Source organism: Triplophysa rosa, linkage group LG6, assembly GCF_024868665.1.
Source record: "Triplophysa rosa linkage group LG6, Trosa_1v2, whole genome shotgun sequence".
NCBI lineage: Eukaryota > Metazoa > Chordata > Actinopteri > Cypriniformes > Nemacheilidae > Triplophysa > Triplophysa rosa.
Window position 1 is genome coordinate 146,163 of NC_079895.1, and position 19,365 is coordinate 165,527.

The 19,365-nt window shown below is 43.0% G+C and overlaps 2 protein-coding genes across 4 annotated transcripts in view; one reads left to right on the top strand and one right to left on the bottom strand.

Annotated features, from left to right (window-relative positions):
* The window catches only part of lcp1 (lymphocyte cytosolic protein 1 (L-plastin)), a 20,328-nt gene extending 1,878 nt beyond the window's left edge, over positions 1-18,450 (top strand). Inside the window, exons 2-17 of the mRNA XM_057336601.1 lie at positions 11,090-11,146; positions 13,547-13,643; positions 13,720-13,883; positions 14,006-14,129; positions 14,230-14,362; positions 14,550-14,631; positions 14,721-14,886; positions 15,457-15,599; positions 15,681-15,776; positions 15,885-16,080; positions 16,473-16,551; positions 16,636-16,750; positions 16,916-17,049; positions 17,491-17,611; positions 17,685-17,809; positions 17,946-18,450. Of these exons, the coding sequence (XP_057192584.1) occupies positions 11,090-11,146; positions 13,547-13,643; positions 13,720-13,883; positions 14,006-14,129; positions 14,230-14,362; positions 14,550-14,631; positions 14,721-14,886; positions 15,457-15,599; positions 15,681-15,776; positions 15,885-16,080; positions 16,473-16,551; positions 16,636-16,750; positions 16,916-17,049; positions 17,491-17,611; positions 17,685-17,809; positions 17,946-18,078 (1,965 nt within the window). The 3' untranslated portion in view covers positions 18,079-18,450. The remainder of the gene's footprint in view (positions 1-11,089; positions 11,147-13,546; positions 13,644-13,719; positions 13,884-14,005; positions 14,130-14,229; positions 14,363-14,549; positions 14,632-14,720; positions 14,887-15,456; positions 15,600-15,680; positions 15,777-15,884; positions 16,081-16,472; positions 16,552-16,635; positions 16,751-16,915; positions 17,050-17,490; positions 17,612-17,684; positions 17,810-17,945) is intronic.
* Positions 5,083-18,705, bottom strand: LOC130555991 (uncharacterized). 3 transcript variants are annotated; one of them, XM_057336605.1, is made up of 6 exons: positions 11,013-11,133; positions 10,442-10,563; positions 10,038-10,131; positions 6,250-6,603; positions 5,482-5,631; positions 5,083-5,400 (listed from the first exon to the last, which is right to left on the bottom strand). In XM_057336605.1, exons 3-6 carry the CDS (start codon positions 10,129-10,131, stop codon positions 5,090-5,092), a joined length of 909 nt encoding a protein of 302 aa, XP_057192588.1. In that variant the 5' UTR covers positions 10,442-10,563; positions 11,013-11,133; the 3' UTR covers positions 5,083-5,089. The 3 variants fall into 3 exon arrangements, with proteins under 3 accessions (XP_057192588.1, XP_057192585.1, XP_057192586.1); XM_057336602.1 differs by having other exon boundaries at positions 5,083-5,631; XM_057336603.1 differs by lacking the exons at positions 10,038-10,131; positions 10,442-10,563; positions 11,013-11,133 and adding an exon at positions 18,451-18,705 and having other exon boundaries at positions 5,083-5,631.
* Positions 18,706-19,365: the final 660 nt, after the last annotated feature.

A 19,365-nucleotide genomic window follows, 5' to 3' on the forward strand; every position in this document is an offset into this window, starting at 1 on the left:
TGGATTATCTCTCAAGTTTAACACCTGCAGTCGAGTGCAGTCACACACCTGACACAAACACAAATACTACACTAACACACACACACACTCATTTATGTCATGAATGATGTCATGGAAGGTGGAGTACCTCATGAGGAACACGTGTGAGGTCATTAAAAGAGGCGTTGAGAGACTGTAGACAATGAGCCAGTGATGTCACATCAGGAAGATGAGAAATAAAATGAGCCTGCAAACACTCACAACACACAGAGAGACTGTTCACATCCTTCAAGTTATGAGTCAAACTGAAGAAGGCAAACAGAGGAAGTTTATCTGCTGTTCTTCCTCTTTTACTGACTGTTTCATTTCCTCAGAACAAAAGTGTCATTGTGTTGAAAAGCTTCATGAGGCACAACATAATTGATAATTGGCACAACTGATTGATAAGATTGTGTTTGATAAGATCAGACTGATTTTAAACACACGCTGCATTCCACATCCACACAACCCTTCTCTTCATCTGACACACACACACACACATGTTGGGTTTCGGGAGGGGCAGAAACCGCAGGCCAAGCCCTTAACCCCAGATTCAGGTCTGCCAGGGATTGGGACATGCGAGTTGATTTAAACCACAGACTTACTTTCCCCTTGGAAATCGCAGCGACCAACCTGCGGCCGGATATGGTTCTGTGGTCCAGCTCCAGTAGGACAGTCCTCATAGTTGAGTTGACTGTACTTGGGAAGAGGCCATTAATGAAGCATTTGAAAGAAAGAATCTCCGGTATGCCAACTTGAAGATCGGGGATGGACAGCGAAAGTTGTTGTCAGTTGTTGATCGCGGAATGGGACCGGGTTGGACCTGCACGGTTTCGGCGGATGGGGCTTCCTGGGTCGCGGCTCGTGGGCTCTCCCTGTTCTTCGTGGACGTTGCTCGGTGGCTTTGGTCGGGGTCACTGAGTGCAGCTATGACACGTCAGAGGAGATCTGGCCCTCCCGGCTGAGCCTGGTTTCTCCCGAGGTTTTTTTTTCTCCATTATTCATCATTGGAGTTTGGGTTCCTCGCCACAGCAGAGCAGTGCAGTGTTGGCTTGCTCACTTGTTGGCTTGCGTGAGTTCACTACTCACTGGACGGGTTAAATGCAGAGGTCACCATAGCTGACAAATAGGTCACTCTCAGAGGACAGGTCCAGTGGAGGATAATCAAGAACTGGCCAGTGGTGCAGAAAAAAGAAGCCAATGGCTGTGGTTGAGGCGAATGGACACAGCATGGGTCTGCCAGATGACCTCGTAACAATGCGACACACACCCAGGTCTGATCAACCTGTGGTGGTCCTCCCTTGGCTGAGGGCGTCTTGTGATAAAGGGCCGAAACACCCAATGAGGCTGAGGAGCACAACTGACCATGTGTCGCATTGATGGGAACCATACAAAGGGCATTATCAGCAGCACCTCACCAAAAGGCATCTTTCACTCAGAATCAGAAAAAGCTTTATTGTCAAGTATGTTTGCACACACAAGGAATTTGTTTTGGTGACAGGAGCATCCAGAACACAGAAACAGCACCAACAGTACACAGAGACCATAACACAATAGAATACAGGACACAATGATTTAAATAAGGGCCTATGGGTATAAACAATTAAGAAATACAATACAATAAACATAAGATAAAGATATAGAGTGTAAAGCTATGTATGTATGTAAATATGTACAAGTAAAAAATAAGAATAGACTATTGTAGTACAAGGTATGTGCTATATACAGCAGAATGAATGAAATATAATTTACAGAAAAAGTTGTATAAAAATAGATAGTGTATTATCTGGAGGATATAATTAATATTGCACTTAATTATTATTGCACAGAGTTATTAATTGCACGGTGTGTAAAAACATTTAACTGTTCAAGAGGTAGATGGCCTGAGGGAAGAAGCTGTTTTTGTGTCTGGTTGTTTTGGTGCTCAGTGCTCTGTAGCGCCGACCAGACTGCAGCATTGTGAAGAGATGATGGCTTGGATGTGAGAGGTCCAGGGTGATTTTCTGAGCCCTTTTCCTCACTCTGGATGTATACAGTTCTTGGAGGGTGGGCAGGGGAGCACCAATGATCTTCTCAGCAGTCCCAACCGTCCTCTGTAGTCTTCTGATGTCTGACTTTGTGGCTGAGCCAAACCAGACAGTGATGGATGTGCAGAGGACAGACTCTATGACAGCTGAGTAAAACTGTTTTAATAGAGTTTGTGGTAGGTTGAACTTCTTCAGCTGATGTAAGAAGTACAACCTTTGCTGGGCTTTTTTAGCAATGGAGCCAATGTGATTGTCCCACTTCAGGTTCTGAGAGATGGTGGTGCCCAGGAACCTGAATGACTCCACTGCTGCCACAGTGCTGTTCATGATGGTGAGAGGGGGGAGTGCAGGGGGGTTTCTCCTGAAGTCCACAATCGTCTCCACTGTTTTAAACGTGTTCAGCTCCAAGTTGTTATGACTGCACCAGACAGCCAGCTGCTCAGCATCCTGTCTGTACGCAGACTCATCACCATCCTGGATGAGGCCAATGAGTGTGGTGTCATCTGCGAACTTCAGAAGTCTGACAGAAGGGTCCTGGGCAGTGCAGTCATTTGTGTACAGGGAGAAGAGCAGTGGGGAGAGAACGCACCCCTGGGGGGCGCCAGTGCTGATTGTGCGGGTGCTGGATGTGAGTTTCCCCATTCTCACTAACTGCTGCCTGTCTGTCAGAAAGCTGGTGATCCACTGACAGACAGAGCCAGGAACAGATACCTGGGTTAACTTTGTCTGTAGCAGTGATGGGATGATGGTGTTGAAAGTGGAGCTGAAGTCCACAAACAGGATCCTCACATAGGTCCCTGGTCTTATCCAGATGTTTCAGGACAAAATTCAGCCCCATGTTAACTGCATCTTCAACAGACCTGTTTGCTCTGTAGGCAAACTGCAGGGGGTCCAGTAAGGGTTCTGTGATGTCCTTCAGATAAGCCAGTACCAGTCTCTCGAATGACTTCATGACCACAGATGTGAGAGCGATGGGTCTGTAGTCATTCAGTCCTGTGATTTTGGGTTTCTTTGGGATGGGGATTATGGTGGAGTGCTTTAAACAGGAAGGAACTGTGCACAGCTCCAGTGATCTGTTGAAGATCTTAGAGAAGATGAAGGCCAGTTGAATAGCACAGCTTTTAAGACAGGCTGGGGAGATTCCATCTGGGCCTGGTGCTTTTCTTGTCTTTTGTTTCCTAAAGACTCGGCACACATCCTCTTCACTGATGTGAAGTGCAGGAGGTGGGGTGACTGATGGTGATAGGTGTTGTGTAGAGAGAATGTCAGAGTTAGTGTGAGGTGTAAAGTTAGCATTTTCAAATCTGCAGTAAAAGTCATTCAGATCATTGACCAGGTGTTGATTGCCTGCAAAATTGGGGGATGGTGGCTTGTAGTTGGTGATGTCTTTAAGGTCTTTCCACACAGACGCAGGGTCGTTGGCTGAAAACCGGTTTTCCAACTTTTTAGAGTAGTTTCTCTTAGCCACTCTGATCTCCTTTGTCAATGTGTTCCTAGCCTGCTTGTACAAGACTTTGTCCCCTTTTCTGTAGGCATCCTCCTTGACTTGGCGAATCTGTCTGAGTTTTGCTGAGAACCATGGTTTATCATTGTTGTATTTTAAGGAAGTCCTGGTAGGAATGCACAAATCCTCACAGAAACTGATGTATGATGTTACAGTCTCTGTGAGCTCGTCCAGATCGCTGGTAGCAGCTTCAAAAACACTCCAATCGGTGCACTCGAAACAGGCTTGTAAGGCCCGCTCTGTTTCGTTGGTCCATCTTTTAACAGTCCTTACCATAGGTTTGGCAGCTTTTAGTTTCTGCCTGTAGGCTCGGATAAGGTGAACCAGGCAGTGATCAGACAGTCCTAAAGCTGCTCTAGGGACAGAGCGATATGCATTCTTTATTGTGGTGTAGCAATGGTCCAAAATATTTTTTGCCTCTGGTAGGGCATGTGATGTGTTGTCTGTATTTTGTCAGCTCGAGTGCAAGTTTTGCCTGATTAAAGTCGGCAAGAATAATAATAACAGAGTCCGGATGTTGTTGCTCAGTGCCCGTGATGTGATCGGCGAGCTGTTGTAACGCCACGCTCACGTGCGCTTGCGGTGGAATGTAAACACACACGAGAATGAACGAGGAAAACTCTCGCGGCGAGTAAAAGGGCTTACAGTTAATGAAGAGTGCTTCTAGGTCGAGACAGCACATCTTCTTCATCACTGTTGTATCTGTACACCACTTTTCATTGATGTAGAAACATAACCCACCACCGCGCGATTTCCCTGTTGATTCTGCATCGCGGTCCACTCTGAACAGCTGGTAGCCGGGCAGATGAAGCGCGCTGTCCGGGATGAAGTCATTTAGCCACGTTTCCACGAAACACAAAACAGCAGAGTTTGAAAAATCCTTATTTGTCCGGTAGAGTAGAAGAAGTTCGTCCGTTTTGTTTGGCAGAGAGCGCAGATTCGCCAGATGTATGCTAGGCAGCGCAGTTTTAAAGCCGCGCTTTCTGAGCCTGATTAGCGTGCCGGCTCGCTTCCCACGCTTGCACTTCCTGGAGCGCTTTGTTAGCGCCGCTGCGCCTCCGACTACGATGTTAAGTAAAACGTCCGAATAATCAAAAACCGGTAAAATATCAGATGGTGTGCACTGCCGAATGTTCAGCAGTTCATCTCTTGTGAAACTGATTGTATGCGAAAAACATAAAACAGGACAAACTAACAAAACACTAAAACAACTGGAGAGCTCCACACCGAGGCAGCCATCTGCGGCGCCATCTTGGATATGATACGCCATCTCAGGATAATGTGATGAAAGTGGGACAGACAACTCTTGAGATGTCTCTCTGATAATGGCAAGGAAAGGCAAGTATGCTGTGTATTTCTATAATCCTTTATCCCCCAAACACAGAGGATGCCTACCCGACGAACCAGTGAAACCTCTGACCTCCTTTCCCCTATTCATATTCTTGACTGCTTCCCCCTGTCATGCATAAGGCGTGCAGGGAAATGTCTTATTGGGCAGTTCAACTGTGCTGAAATAGTGGGATTATAACACCTAGTCCTATTAAGCCAATCTGATTCTGTATGATTTATAAGCTTGTTTCCTCATTGGGACCAAAAAATGTCCCCACAAGGACAAGGATTTTGGATATTGCCATCTTTCACCGTCACCGTAGGGTTTACGCTTCCCACACACACTCTCACACACGTGTGTCACCTTGAAGCTCAGGTTCAGTCCTCCTCGTGTGAGACAGTCGAGAAGAGCCAGCTCAGACGCACTGATGACATCACACTCCTCTCCGGCCCGGAACGGCGAGCGCATGCGGCGAGATCCCTGGAAGTATTTACTGGTCACACAGTTGAGAACTTGATGTACTGTGATAAACAGACACGCAGAGAGTGAGACGTTGATCTTAATCGCTGATGGTGAAACATTGAGAGGTGAGACAGTCTCACGTGTGTGTGAGAAGGGCCGGCGGGGGGGTTGTGTGTGTGTGTCACTCTCTCTCTCTGGTGACCCCCACAGCTCCTCCACTGACTCACACACTTCTGTTGTGTTCCCACAATTCCTTGCTCGGGCCTCCAGCTGAATCATGGCTGCTAACTCTGAGAAGAGCGACACAGATTCATATGAAAGAACACTAAGAGAACATCCTGAGAATGTGTGTGTGTGTGTGTGTGTGTGTGTGTGTGTCTGTGTGTGTGTGTGTGTGTGTGTGTGTTCATGTTTGTATATCTTGGTGGGGACCTAAATACACACCAACACATGGGCACTCGTGTCACCGTGGGGACCAAAATTGAGGTCCTCATGGGCAAAAAAGCTTATAAATTGTACAGAACAATATTTTTTACAAATCTAAAAATGCAAAAAGTGTTCTATGATCTTTAGGTTTAGGGATAGGGTTAGGGATAGGGGATACTGCTCCGGGGGTACGTGTGTTCACTACTCTCTGGATGGGTTAAATGCAGAGGTCACATTTCGTTGCCTTGTACCTTCGTACATGTGCAATGACAATAAATTGAATCTAAATCTAAAAAAAAAAAATATACAGTTTGTACAGTATAAAAACATTGCGCCTATGGACTGTCCCCACGGGGATAGTCAACCAAAGCCTGTGTGTGTGTGTGTGTGTGTGTGTGTGTGTGCGTGCGTGCGTGCGTGCGTGCGTGCGTGCGTGCGTGCGTGCGTGCGTGTGTGTGTGTGTGCGTGCGTGCGTGCGTTACCGCAGATGAGGTGTGTGTGAGGGATCCTGCGTTTGATGTGTGTCAGTCCCTCACAGCTCACAATCTGATTGGTTACTTCACACTGAGCCCCTCTGTGCAGCTCTGATAGAAATAAATCCAGCAGCTTCTTGTAGTTGCAGGTGGACAGAACAGCGTTCCTGAGCTCCGTCAGAGAGCCACATGCTGATTGGCTCATCTGCAGGAAGTCATTGAGGCAGAAGAGAGGCGGCGGTCTGGACAGATGTGGGACTTTGGATGCCGTGCGCTGAGCGTGAGAAGGGAAACCTCTGGTGATTCTGGCCAGTGTCATGGGTGCCGGTGACTTCGGGCCAAATCGACACACACGAGGCTCTTCTGAAAACACACAGATGACATCATCAGCGTCATTCAATCCCTATCCAGAACGGTCAATGTCATGCTGACCTTTCAAAACACATCTGACAGTCGCTTTCAAGTTTTCTTCAAGATATTGAAGAGAAGTTTTTAAATCAGGGGTGTCAGACTCAGTTCCTGGAGGCCCGCGGCTCTAATAAAACACCTGATTCAGCTAATCTAGATCTTCAGGATTACTAGAAACTTCCAGCAGGTGTAGTTTGGACACCTGTGCTTGAAATGAAACTGCTTATAGAATTAAGACTGCAGTGTTGTTTTTGTAAAGCTGCTTTAGAACAGTATGCACTGTAAAAACACACAATATAAATGAGATGTGACTGGTGGTGTGTTTGATTGCAGCTGAAGCTGAACTCTGGATTGTTTTAGAGACATGTATTCCAGAGTCATGATCACAAACCTTTACATTTTCAGATAAAAAGACTTAATAAACTCCTGAACATCAATTCATTTATGTGTATACAAACCTTTTTTAAAAGCACGTTTAATTGTTCTTGTTAACGTGTATATAGCACTCTCGTCTTTATTATTTGTAGTTTGTATTTATTGTTTTCTTTATTATTATTCTGTGGTCCAGACAATCACATTGGTGAGATATGTCATGTGATCTAATCAGTGACTGATGATGAACACGTGTATATTTTGTTTAATCAATAAAAAGCAAGCCAGTTGCATGGACTGGTTACTGGTATAAAGTACAAGGTATCCAGTATTATTTGAGCGCTCTGCTAACAGTTCTTGTGTGTTACACAGAACAGGGTTTTACTACAGTATCCACATTTCAAACTTGGTATTTGTAGTAAAACTGTAGTCAGGGCCGAAAAATTATTCCTGCTAAATTATGACTCCTCCACTCCTCACTAACATTAGGTGTTCGGATTATGTGTGTGGGGAGGGGTTAGAATTAGCCAATCGGACATCGTGTTATTGAAGGAGGTGCAGAATCTGGCAGGGGTGCATTTCTCGGCACAACACCGGCAGAGCAGGCAGTTATATGGCAAGCCGAATTAGCTTTTAATCATTCTCAGGATATTAATTTTTGATATCAACAATTCTATTTTTACTAGTAAAAATGATCATTCTTGATATCAAGAATAGAATTTCTACTAGTAACAGTTGCTATTTTTGATATCAGTAATTACATTTCACTAGTAAAAATGTGAATTCTTGATATCAACAATCACACCATCACTCGCAGAAATCAATTTTTTATATCAAGAATACACATTTCTGCGAGTGATGACGTCATTGTTGATATCAAGAATACACATTTCTGCGAGTGATGACGCCATTGTTGATATCAAGAATACACATTTCTGCGAGTGATGACGTCATTGTTGATATCCTATGAATTAGTACCAACCATCGCCCCAAAAGAAAGGCTACAGTGTTTTTCACCTATAAAACAGGAAGATTTAATTAAACTTATTGCAACATCTAAACCTACAACTTGCTTATTAGACCCCATACAACTAAATTATTAAAAGAGTTATTACCCGTTGCAATTGAGCCCATTTATAACATTATCAACTCGTCAATTAATCTAGGCCATGTCCCAGGACCCTTTAAACTGGCCGTCATTAAGCCTCTTATCAAGAAACCAAACTTAGACCCCAATGAACTAGGAAACTATAGACTGATTTCAAATCTCCCTTACCTGTCTAAAATACTAGAAAAAGTCTTGTAATTTCCTTCTTTTAAATTCTAATAAAACAGAAATATTACTTATCAGACCAAAGACACGTGAGCAGAATATTTCGGATTATGACCTGCAAATTGAAGGTTGCACTGTTACTCCAACAAATACAGTTAAAGACCTCGGCGTTATATTAGACAGCAACCTGTCATTTAAAAATCACATCTCAAATGTCACAAAAACAGCCTTCTTCCACCTTAGAAATGTTTCCAAATTACGAAATATTTTATGCGTTGCTGACACAGAGAAGCTTATTCATGCATTTGTGACCTCAAGACTTGACTACTGTAATGCACTGCTTAGTGGTTGTCCTGCATCATCAATAAACAAACTACAGTTAGTTCAGAAGGCAGCTGCCAGAGTTCTAACCAGGTCCAGAAAATACCATCACATAACCCCAATGTTATCAACCCTTCACTGGTTACCCATTAAGTGTCGTATTGACTTTAAAGTTCTTTTAATTACTTATAAAGCCTTAAACGGTTTAGCCCCTACCTACATAACAGAGCTTCTACCACACTACAACCCATCACGCTCTCTAAGATCTCAAAACTCCGGACTTTTGATAACACCTAGAATAACTAAATCCACCAAAGGGGGCGGAGCTTTCTCATACGTAGCACCTAAACTCTGGAATAGCCTTCCCGATACTATTCCAGGGTCAGACACACTCTCCCAATTTAAATCTAGATTAAAGACACATCTTTTCAGCCAAGCATTCACTTAATGCAAAATATGCTAAATAAACCACCGGGTTATTATTTACTAGAATGATCTTGCTTGTTCTATAAACACCATGCACTGAGCTGTGTTTTACCTTTTTTTGTTTTTCAGTTTTTCTTATTTTCTCCTGTAAAGCTGCTTTGGAACAATGAACATTGTGAATTGAATTGAATATCAAGAATTCACATTTTTACTATTGAAATTTTAATTGTTGATATCAAAAATTCATGTCCTGAGAATGATTAAAAGTTAATTCGGTTTGCCATATAGTTAGGGCCTCAGTCTTGGAGATGGGGCCTCCATAGTCTCAGCCTCAGACGTCACGCCCACGGACCGTTGGCTAAGCGTCTTATGCACAAGGCACACTTTCCTGGAAACACTTCAGCACGTTCGAAGTCGTCATCTGATTGGTTGAATTTCACAGGATTTCTGTCCTCACATGCAGCGCGAGCCGTATATCTCTTTTACAGTCTTTGGCGTTACAAAAGATTATTATTTTTACGCGTTTTAAAACGCTTGCCCATTTAAACTTTCTAGCGATTTCTCACTCGAGGTGTGCGCACAGACGCCAGTTCTCATACAGCGCAAGGCTACAAGCAAATTCCCTATCGCGTCTTTTTTGCGCATCTTATTTCCCCTCTGTGAATGAAATACAAGGTAATGTCAAAAACACATGAAACAGACGGATAAACTCATCCAAAAGAGTGGAAAAGTAATGGCTGTGTTACTGTAAAATCATTGCAAAAAAAATCCCGACTGTCCTAAGATTTTATTTAGAGCAATTTCAAATTGAAACAGACGTTTTATTAACATCATTAACTTGTTAAAATTGTTACATTTTTAAATTGTAGCCTAATAAAATACTTTATTTATTCTAAAAGGTGGAGTTGGGGGATGTGTGTGCTGTGAGGGGCTTCCAAAATACATTTTGCCTCAGGCCTCCAAATGTTTAGAACCGACCCTGACTGTAGTTATGTACCTGTGTTGTGAGGCGCGCGCGTTATCTTGTGAGGAGGTCGTGGTCTTCTCAACAGCAGCACGTGCGCTGGTTCTTTCTGATTATTATTGATCATCTGTTTATAGAAACAAAAGTCATTCAACAACAGACAGAGAGAGTAATATCATATCTGTTTTAGCGAAAATAATGTAGGAATACAGTCTTAATTCGTAGCCTAATTAATAAAGCTCATATATAAAGACTAAATGTATTACATATCTTATTGAGATTTTCGCATTAGAATTAGCAGCGCTTTCATTAAGAAAACAGATCGTTCATTTTGTTCATGTTTGAATTCAGCGTAGCCTATATCAAGAATTCACAATATCAGTTTATTTCCACAGACTTTCATGCGAGATAATGAAGAGAAATAACTTGAAACTCACTGTTGTCCGAAAGAGCCGCTGTGAATTTGGAGTCCCTAGCAACCGTCCTAGCAACCGCCTGTCAAACTCACGACGCGCCTGCTCAGTGACGTCACCGAGCTCGTGTTCGACTTCATGCGGCGCTGCTCAGACATCAAAGTATCGCGAGAAAGAAAGTTGAGTAGAAAGTTGAGTATCACTGTAATAATAATAAGTTCTTGCGTGTCCTTTAAACAGAGTCTATCCTCCCAATACAGACCCTGCAGACATTCACAGGACACTTCAATTCACCATGGTTTTATTATCATAAAAGTGTCGTAAACAATAACATTCTTTATTGGTGGATTAATGACCATTTGGGCCTAGATAACCTCCTGGTTCAACTATTGTAGTAAAAGCATGGATAAGTGTGTGTGCTGTGTAAGAGCGGTGGTAATTCGTGATTTGAGATGTTTCTTACATTATTTTGTCATATTAGCCAAATCCTGATGATGTGTCTGGGGTTCGGGGGGCTAAACCTCCGAATGATGAAATGTGAATGCGGTCAGGTGCAGTGAGAATGTGAAATGTTGCTGATGGAAAAACAGATTACCTTATAAAGACATGGCCTTTGTGTGTTCCTGTTTCACATGTCGTGTGGGTCGCTTCCTTCCTCTCATATTTGAATAGACAGACACTGCAGAACCTCTCAACACTGACAGTCAGCCTCAAGTCGCCCGTCCACAGGTATGAGACAACCGTCCACATCATCCTCTCTCTCTCTCTCTCTCTCTCTCTCTCTCTCTCTCTCTCTCTCTGTCTGTTTGTTTGTTTGTGAATGACTGACTGACGTGTGTAAAGTGCTGTGAGATTTACAGTCTTATGGTTTCTGTGCAAAAGCTTGATGGTGCTGTGATGAAATCTCTGAAGTTCTCTTTAACATAAACTCTAGTTTTTGGGAAAGCGTGTGTAGAAGATCTTATAATGAAACATGAGGTGAACTTCTTAGAAGCAGAAAGAAAGAAAGAACATTTTCTTTGTGATTTATTTGTGTATCGTGTGCATTGTGCAGGTTGATGTGATGGATTTATAACCGTTCTGACATGCAGCTTCTCTCTGATGTTAATGCAAGAGTTGCATTTACATTCATGTCTGTGATAACTGATAAGAGTTTATTCACGACGTGTGTGTTGTCGGAGATTCAAGCTCATGATGATGTTGTTGTGCAGGAAAGCTGTGAGCGTTTGAATAAAGCGATGGCTTCTTCTTCAGTTTAGCAGAAGTGAAGTTCAGATACAGAAACAGGAAGCTGCGGTCGCTCGAGCTTACAGCAACTCATATAAACACTTTTCAGAAGAATCTCTAGCAGATCATCATCATCATCATCTCTGAATGTTGTTTCACACCTCTGTGATGTTCATTAGCATGTGAATTTATTTCATCCTGTTGGTTTCCTGCCCAGCTAAAAGCAGAAAACTGATGTTTGTGCTGCTGTGATGAAAGAGGAAGATTACAGCATGTGAGGTACATGTGAAAAGCAGCCATTTTAAAACACGGAGCAAAGGTCCAACACGAAAAGAGAACAAATCAAATCATGTGAACCATGTGACAGAGTTATCAGATGGCTGGTCTGCGTCATGAATGCAAATGAACATCCCTGTCGTTCTGATGCAGGTGATATTTGCATGAGAAATACTTTGAGATGAAATATGTACACATTTATTGTCTTATCTATAGAATTAAACACAAATGACCGGCTGTCAGGAGGTGAACATGAAATAATATGTGATGCTTCTACATTTAAACATTCATTTAGTGCTATTTCAAGAGATTTAAGATTCGAGATCAAAGCGTTTATTGTCACGTGCACAGGGAGGAAAACTAGTTTGAATGAATGAGGCGCTTTATTGGGTTGAAATTCTTTCTTTGCCACAGTCCACAGTGAATGCCAGAACAAGTGCAACACACACAAATATAATAAATCGAAGTAAAACTGTGCTGCAGGGTTGGAATATAGATCTGTGAAAATAGAAACGTACATAATGTACATCTTTATGTGCAAATGTACCGACTTCTGTTCAAACCAGTAATGTGTGCCGGTTGAGTGCAACTGCATGATAATAACAGTGCACGTGAGATTAACATTAATAACAAATGAGAATAACATTGACAGATACGCGGTGATAATAATAGTGACAGCTTTAAACATTAACAAATGTGCAGATTAAGATGAAACAATTTAGAGAGAAAAGTTCTCTATATATTCCTTTAAGAAAACAAAGACAATTTACTCATGGGACATGTTTCTCTTTATTGAATACAATTTGAAAATTTTGAGTTGAAACAATTTTTTCACATAAAGAATGATATCACGTACTGAATTACTATGAAATATGTTTACCGCAATATTTAGCTGTCTTGAATTTACTTCAAACTGTATTTATGGAATTAAATGCATTGGAGATGGAATACTCTTTTCTTTATATCAGGTGAGATATCGTGACATCATGAAGAAAACTTCTGCTGATTCTGAATATATTGTGTATATTTTTTAATATCACGCACATCATCATTTCTGCACAGCTGCTTTGCAACAGTTCCAAGACTGTAAAAACACTTGATTTGAGTTGAATATCCTCACATTTGAATGTATCACTTGATAATGGGATATTGTGAAGTGAAGGGTTAGGATTGTAAGCATACTGGCACAATATGCAACGCTCTACCCCCTTACAAGCCGCTTGGCCGAAGGTTTGATAGATAGAAACCTTTGAGGGCACAGGCCGACGCATGCATGTGAAGGATTGATCCGCCCATTAGTTAAGATATTTGCTCTGTATATTTGTTCTTTTTTAGGGAATGTCCTTTTTCTATACGTTCTATATACATTCAGGAAGGGTTGGATGGAAATGATGTCTCTGATGATTGTGTGCTTGTTGTTATTGTGCTACATTACACAGTTATGAAATGCTCTGAGTTTCGATGAATTATGATCCGTTTGTTTGTTTGTGGGAGATTTTAGTTTGTCAGTCAAAGTCTCTTTCCTTTTTTTGTCTTTACATCACACCAGAAAATCCTTGACAGTGAAATGCCATTGAAGACGTGTTGTGTTGATGTGTTGTTGTTGTTGTTGTTGTTGGTAAATAGGTAAATATATATTGTGATATATCGTGTAAGATGGCGGCCACATCACACATCTCACCGGAGGAGATTGAGGAATTGAGAGAAGCTTTCAGTAAAGTCGGTGAGTCAGACGCACACTGAGATTGCTCACGCTGTACGTGATGATGATGTCAGACTGATGTTTGATCTCTCTTTAGATGTGGACGCTAACGGTTACATCAGCACGGATGAGCTGAATGCCTTGTTTAAGGCAGCAAACCTGCCGCTTCCAGGTTACCGTGTGCGTGAGATCATACAGGAGATCAGCACAACCATGGACCTGAATCAGGATGGAAAGATCACCTTTGATGAGTTTGCCAAAGTAAGACAAATCTCACATTATTACACCTTTCAAAAGCTTTACATCAGTGTCCTGAAGTTGTGTGCGTGTGTGTGCGTGCGTGCGTGCGTGTGTGTGTGTGTGTGTGTGCGTGTGTGTGTCAGGTGGTCCATGATCTGAAGAGCTCAGAGGTCGCCAAGACCTTCCGGAAAGCAATTAATAAGAAGGAGGGCATCTATTCCGTGGCTGGAACATCAGAACAATCTGGAACCCAACACTCATATTCTGGTGTGACTAAACACACACATACACACACACACAAACTACTGATAATGTGTGATGACACGTATAACGCGCTCTCTCTCTCGTTGTCTGTGCGTGTGTGTAGAGGAGGAGAAGGTGGCCTTCGTCAACTGGATCAATAAAGCTCTAGAGAAAGATGCGGACTGTCAGCATGTCATTCCCATGGACCCGAGCTCTAATGATCTGTTCGCAGCGGTGGGAGACGGGATTGTTCTCTGGTACACACAAAACGTGACATCTAAACTCTGAGCTGAAGTGTAGAGGGGTTTTTATTATTAGTCAGAGATGAGGCTTGACATGTGACAGAAGAGCTTGAAGAGCGTGATGCTGTGCACTTATATGAGCTCAGAATGCCATTGACCAATCAGAATGAGTTTTCTTTCTTTCTTTCTTCTTCTTCTCCAGTAAAATGATCAACCTCTCTGTTCCTGATACCATTGATGAGCGAACCATCAATAAGAAGAAACTCACACCTTTCACCATCCAGGTACACACAAAACTCTCCCGCTCTCTGATTGGCTGGTTGGATTCATGTAGTGTTGTGATTGGACGTGATGTTCGTGTGTGAATGTGCAGGAGAATCTGAACTTGGCGTTAAATTCAGCCTCTGCCATTGGCTGTCATGTGGTGAATATTGGAGCAGAGGACCTGAAAGAGGGCAGGCAGCATTTAGTGCTGGGACTCCTGTGGCAGGTCATCAAGATCGGCCTGTTCGCTGACATTGAGATCAGCAGGAATGAAGGTACAAAACACACAACATACGCGCTGTGTTGAGTTGTGTGTTTGTAGATTGACGTGTTGTGTTGTGTTGAGTTGTGTGTTTGTAGATTCACGTGCTGTGTTGTGTTGAGTTGTGTGTTTGTAGATTGATGTGTTGTGTTGTGTTGTGTTGAGTTGTGTGTTTGTAGATTCACGTGCTGTGTTGTGTTGTGTGTTTGTAGATTCATTGTGTGTGTTTGAAGACTCACGCGTTGTGTTGAGTTGTGTGTTTGTAGATTCACATGCTGTGTTGAGTTGTGTGTTTGTAGATTCACGTGTTGTGTTGTGTGTTTGTAGATTCACGTGCTGTGTTGTGTGTTTGTAGATTCATTGTGTGTGTTTGAAGACTCACGCGTTGTGTTGAGTTGTGTGTTTGTAGATTCACGTGCTGTGTTGTGTGTTTGTAGATTCATTGTGTGTGTTTGAAGACTCACGTGTCGTGTTGTGTTGTGTTGAGTTGTGTGTTTGCAGATTCACGTGCTGTGTTGTGTTGTGTGTTTGTAGATTCATTATGTGTGTTTGAAGACTCACGCGTTGTGTTGTGTGTTTGTAGCTCTGATTGCATTACTCAGGGACGGAGAGAGTTTGGAGGATCTGATGAAACTTTCTCCTGAGGAGCTTCTTCTGCGCTGGGTGAATTATCACCTGGAGGACGCCGGATGCCCCAAAATCAACAACTTCAGCTCAGACATCAAGGTGAAAACACTGTGAATGAACAGAGGAGAGAGAACACTCGTGTACACACAATACGCATGTCATTCTCTTGTTATCTTACAGGACTCCAGAGCATATTACAACATCCTGAACCAGGTGGCACCCAAAGGAGATGAGGAGGGAATCCCGGCCATTCCCATTGACATGACAGGAATACGAGTGAGAAACTCTCTCAACTCTACTTCAGCTTTGCATCTTTAATAAATCGCTTCTTTCCCGTTTATGTACACTTGGTGATATGAAATGAGTACATGGTGTTTTCTACAGGAAAAAGATGACGTCAAGCGAGCCGAGTGTATGCTGGAGCAGGCCGATCGACTCGGCTGTCGACAGTTCGTCACGGCCACAGATGTCGTCCGTGGAAATCCTAAACTCAATCTGGCCTATGTGGCCAATCTGTTCAACAAATATCCCGCGCTGAAGAAACCAGAGAACCAAGACATCGACTGGACCTCTATCGAGGGTCTGTCAGTCTGTGACTTTCTCATTAGAGACGAACATCATTAATGAGATCTCAATCGTGTCTGCAGGACCGTCTGGTGTTTCTCCAGTTCAGCACTGCTCTCACATTTGACAAACACCAAAGATCTCAATATGAACACTTGATCTCACCTGTGATGTGATGTGTCAGTTGTGTTCTCCCAGTTTATTAATAATATGATTTAGATTTGCTGTATGATCTGATCTATGTTCAGAATAATCCACCTGAAATAACATCTGACACAGTCGCCCTTCAGTCAGTGAAATATTCAGTCCAGTGTTTCAGTTGTGCAGTGTTTGTGATTTACGGTCATCTGTACAGATGTAATGTGTTGTGTGATGAAGTGATGTTCATGCGCTTCTGATTCTGTTCAGGGGAGACCCGAGAGGAGCGGACCTTCAGAAACTGGATGAACTCACTGGGTGTAAACCCACGTGTCAATCATCTCTATGTGTGAGTGCATGTATCTCATCATGTCTCTCTGTTGTTCATCTGTCAACTTGAAGTCATTTTTCCTCATAAAACTCTTTTTTTTAGGGATCTGGCAGATGCTCTGGTTATCTTCCAGCTTTATGAGAAGATCAAAGTTCCAGTTGACTGGGAGAGAGTTAATAAACCACCGTACCCTAAACTGGGCAGCAACATGAAAAAGGTACGACGACAAGTTCCATAAAAGCAGAATTTTGATACGTCACTCACAATAATGAGCCGTTTAGTTTGACTTCTCTGGACATAAACACAAAGTACACGGTTGTGCGGTGGAGAATGAAAGTCACTTGTGCTCAATGTGAAGTTTGTGTGACTGATGTCATTGCAGCTGGAGAACTGTAACTACGCTGTTGAGTTGGGAAAGAAAGGAGCCAAATTCTCTCTGGTGGGAATAGCCGGACAGGACCTGAATGAAGGCAATCGAACCCTGACCCTTGCCCTCCTCTGGCAGCTCATGAGGAGGTAAAAACACAACACAACTGCACTGTCGCGTACTTAACACTCTTCTGTTGAATTAAGTGCACTACACAGACAGCATGAAGATGAGTGAATATATATGTGTAATGGTCATATAATCTCTTAAACCGTGGCTGTATCCCTCACAGAAAAGACATTGCTTCAAGTGTGCTACTTATAATCTAAAAAACATACTTTCAGTCTTTGATGTGCCTTTCAGAAATACATTTGATGGACATCAGCATTAAACTGCTCAGACTAAATAAAACATCAGATAAACGAACCGTGTGAAACTGAAGCTGTGCGTCTTCAAGAATTCTTGTATAGGTGGATTTCAAGGATAAAATCCCATAACAACACACATGCACATGCAGTGTAAAGACTAGTAAACTAAAGTGGTGTGAGCGTACACTTGACCAGAGGTCTGAGAGTGATGTTTGTCTGTAGGTATACTCTGAATATTCTGGAAGATCTGGGCGATGGACAGAAGGTGAATGACGACACTATTGTCAGCTGGGTGAATGACACACTCACACAAGCAGGAAAAAAACCCATCAGTGGCTTTAAAGTGAGTAAACGCCGTCTGATGTGCTGCTGACACACTTTCACTTCACTCCCTCACTTACTCTTCACTTTTTCAGGACGGATCTATAAGCAGCAGCATGCCAGTACTGGACCTGATTGATGCCATCCAGCCCGGATCCATCCGTTATGATCTGGTCAAGACATCAGACTTAACAGACGATGAGAAACTCAATAATGCCAAGTATGACGAGCACAGAGCTTTCTTACATTGAACTCACTCCTCAGATGAAAACAAACGAGATCAGACAGTGAGACACATTCATAGCACGAAGGGGATCTCTTTATGTCTGACTCATCCGTGTGTGGTCTTTCTGTAGGTACGCCATCTCAATGGCGAGGAAGATCGGCGCGCGCGTGTACGCTCTCCCAGAAGATCTGGTGGAGGTGAAGCCTAAGATGGTGATGACGGTGTTCGCGTGTCTCATCGCTCGAGGGATGAGACGAATCTAAACATCATGATTTCTTTGCCAATATAATGATGATGCATGTTTGTTTAACTGTTACTCAGCATTTCAAATCAGAATAAACAAGTGTTTCTTATTCTCAGGCTTGTATAAGACATGATGAAGATTTCTTGAGTGAATATTAAAGTGTTTTTCTGCTCGCGCGCTCTCTCTCTCAGTGACAGTATTTCTCATGTCTTCAGTTGGTTTTGCTCTTCTGTATGTTCATGACACTCACAAGCTAAAGCAGAAAATGTAGTTTTTCTACTAAAAGTGTTTCTTCACCACCAAAATGAATTGTTTTCAGATCAAAACACAGAAACGCTCAAATGTTAAGCTATGAAGGCCATGTTGTCAATCATAAATCCACTGTACGTACCAGATGAGTCCTGTTTCATTTCATATGATTAGTCCTGTTATTGTTCATTTCTTCATCTCCATGCCTCCTGTAGCAGCAGTTCATTTCAGCAACAGCAGAATCCTCACGACTGCGTCACAGTATGAGATGAGATGAATCCTGTCTCTACAGAAAGAGTCTTTACAGGAGTACACACTTCATGAGTTCTCATCAGTCGACGAGTGGTTTACCTCACTGGCACTGCGTCATGGAATGACTCTATGGGGGGGAACGCCAGCAGCGTGACTCGCGTGTAATTGTGTATGGAACTAACTCGCGATTTATAGTCGCGAGGAGATGACGTCACGGATGACGTCACGAGTGACTCGAATACCGGAAGGTATAAATAGACCGCGGTAAACAGCGGCAACTCAGCTTCTGCCATTTCAGCAAAGCGCTCTGTGTATGTGAATGTGTCTGTGCCTTTTCTAGAGTTATCAAAGAGTTGTAATAGATAATTTTAGTAAAATGAGTAAGAGAAAGTTTAATTATAAACCGTGTGCTACACCCTGCCCTAGATTCATTACTGGTGGGGATACACACGAGTTATGTGTAGAATGTTTGGGAGCTGAGCATGCTCAGGCAGCTCTCGAGGGAGCTGCCTGTGAACACTGTCTGTGGCTACACCTCAGAACGCTCAACTCCCATTCAGCTTTGTTTGACGAGTCAGGCAAAATCCGCAAGCCTCATGGTTCAGGACCCGCTTCTGTCGAGGCGGCGCGGCGTCTCAGATCATGAGGCTCGCAGATGGAGCTTTGTGGGGGTGCTGAAACGGCTTCTGCCTCTTCTCAGTCCCCCAGTCACAGTGCTTTCGGGAGGGATTCGGGAGCCCGCATGGCGGCTTCTCCCGCTCCGTCCGAGAGCGCTATGCACTGCTCTAGTTTTGAGGACCAAGAG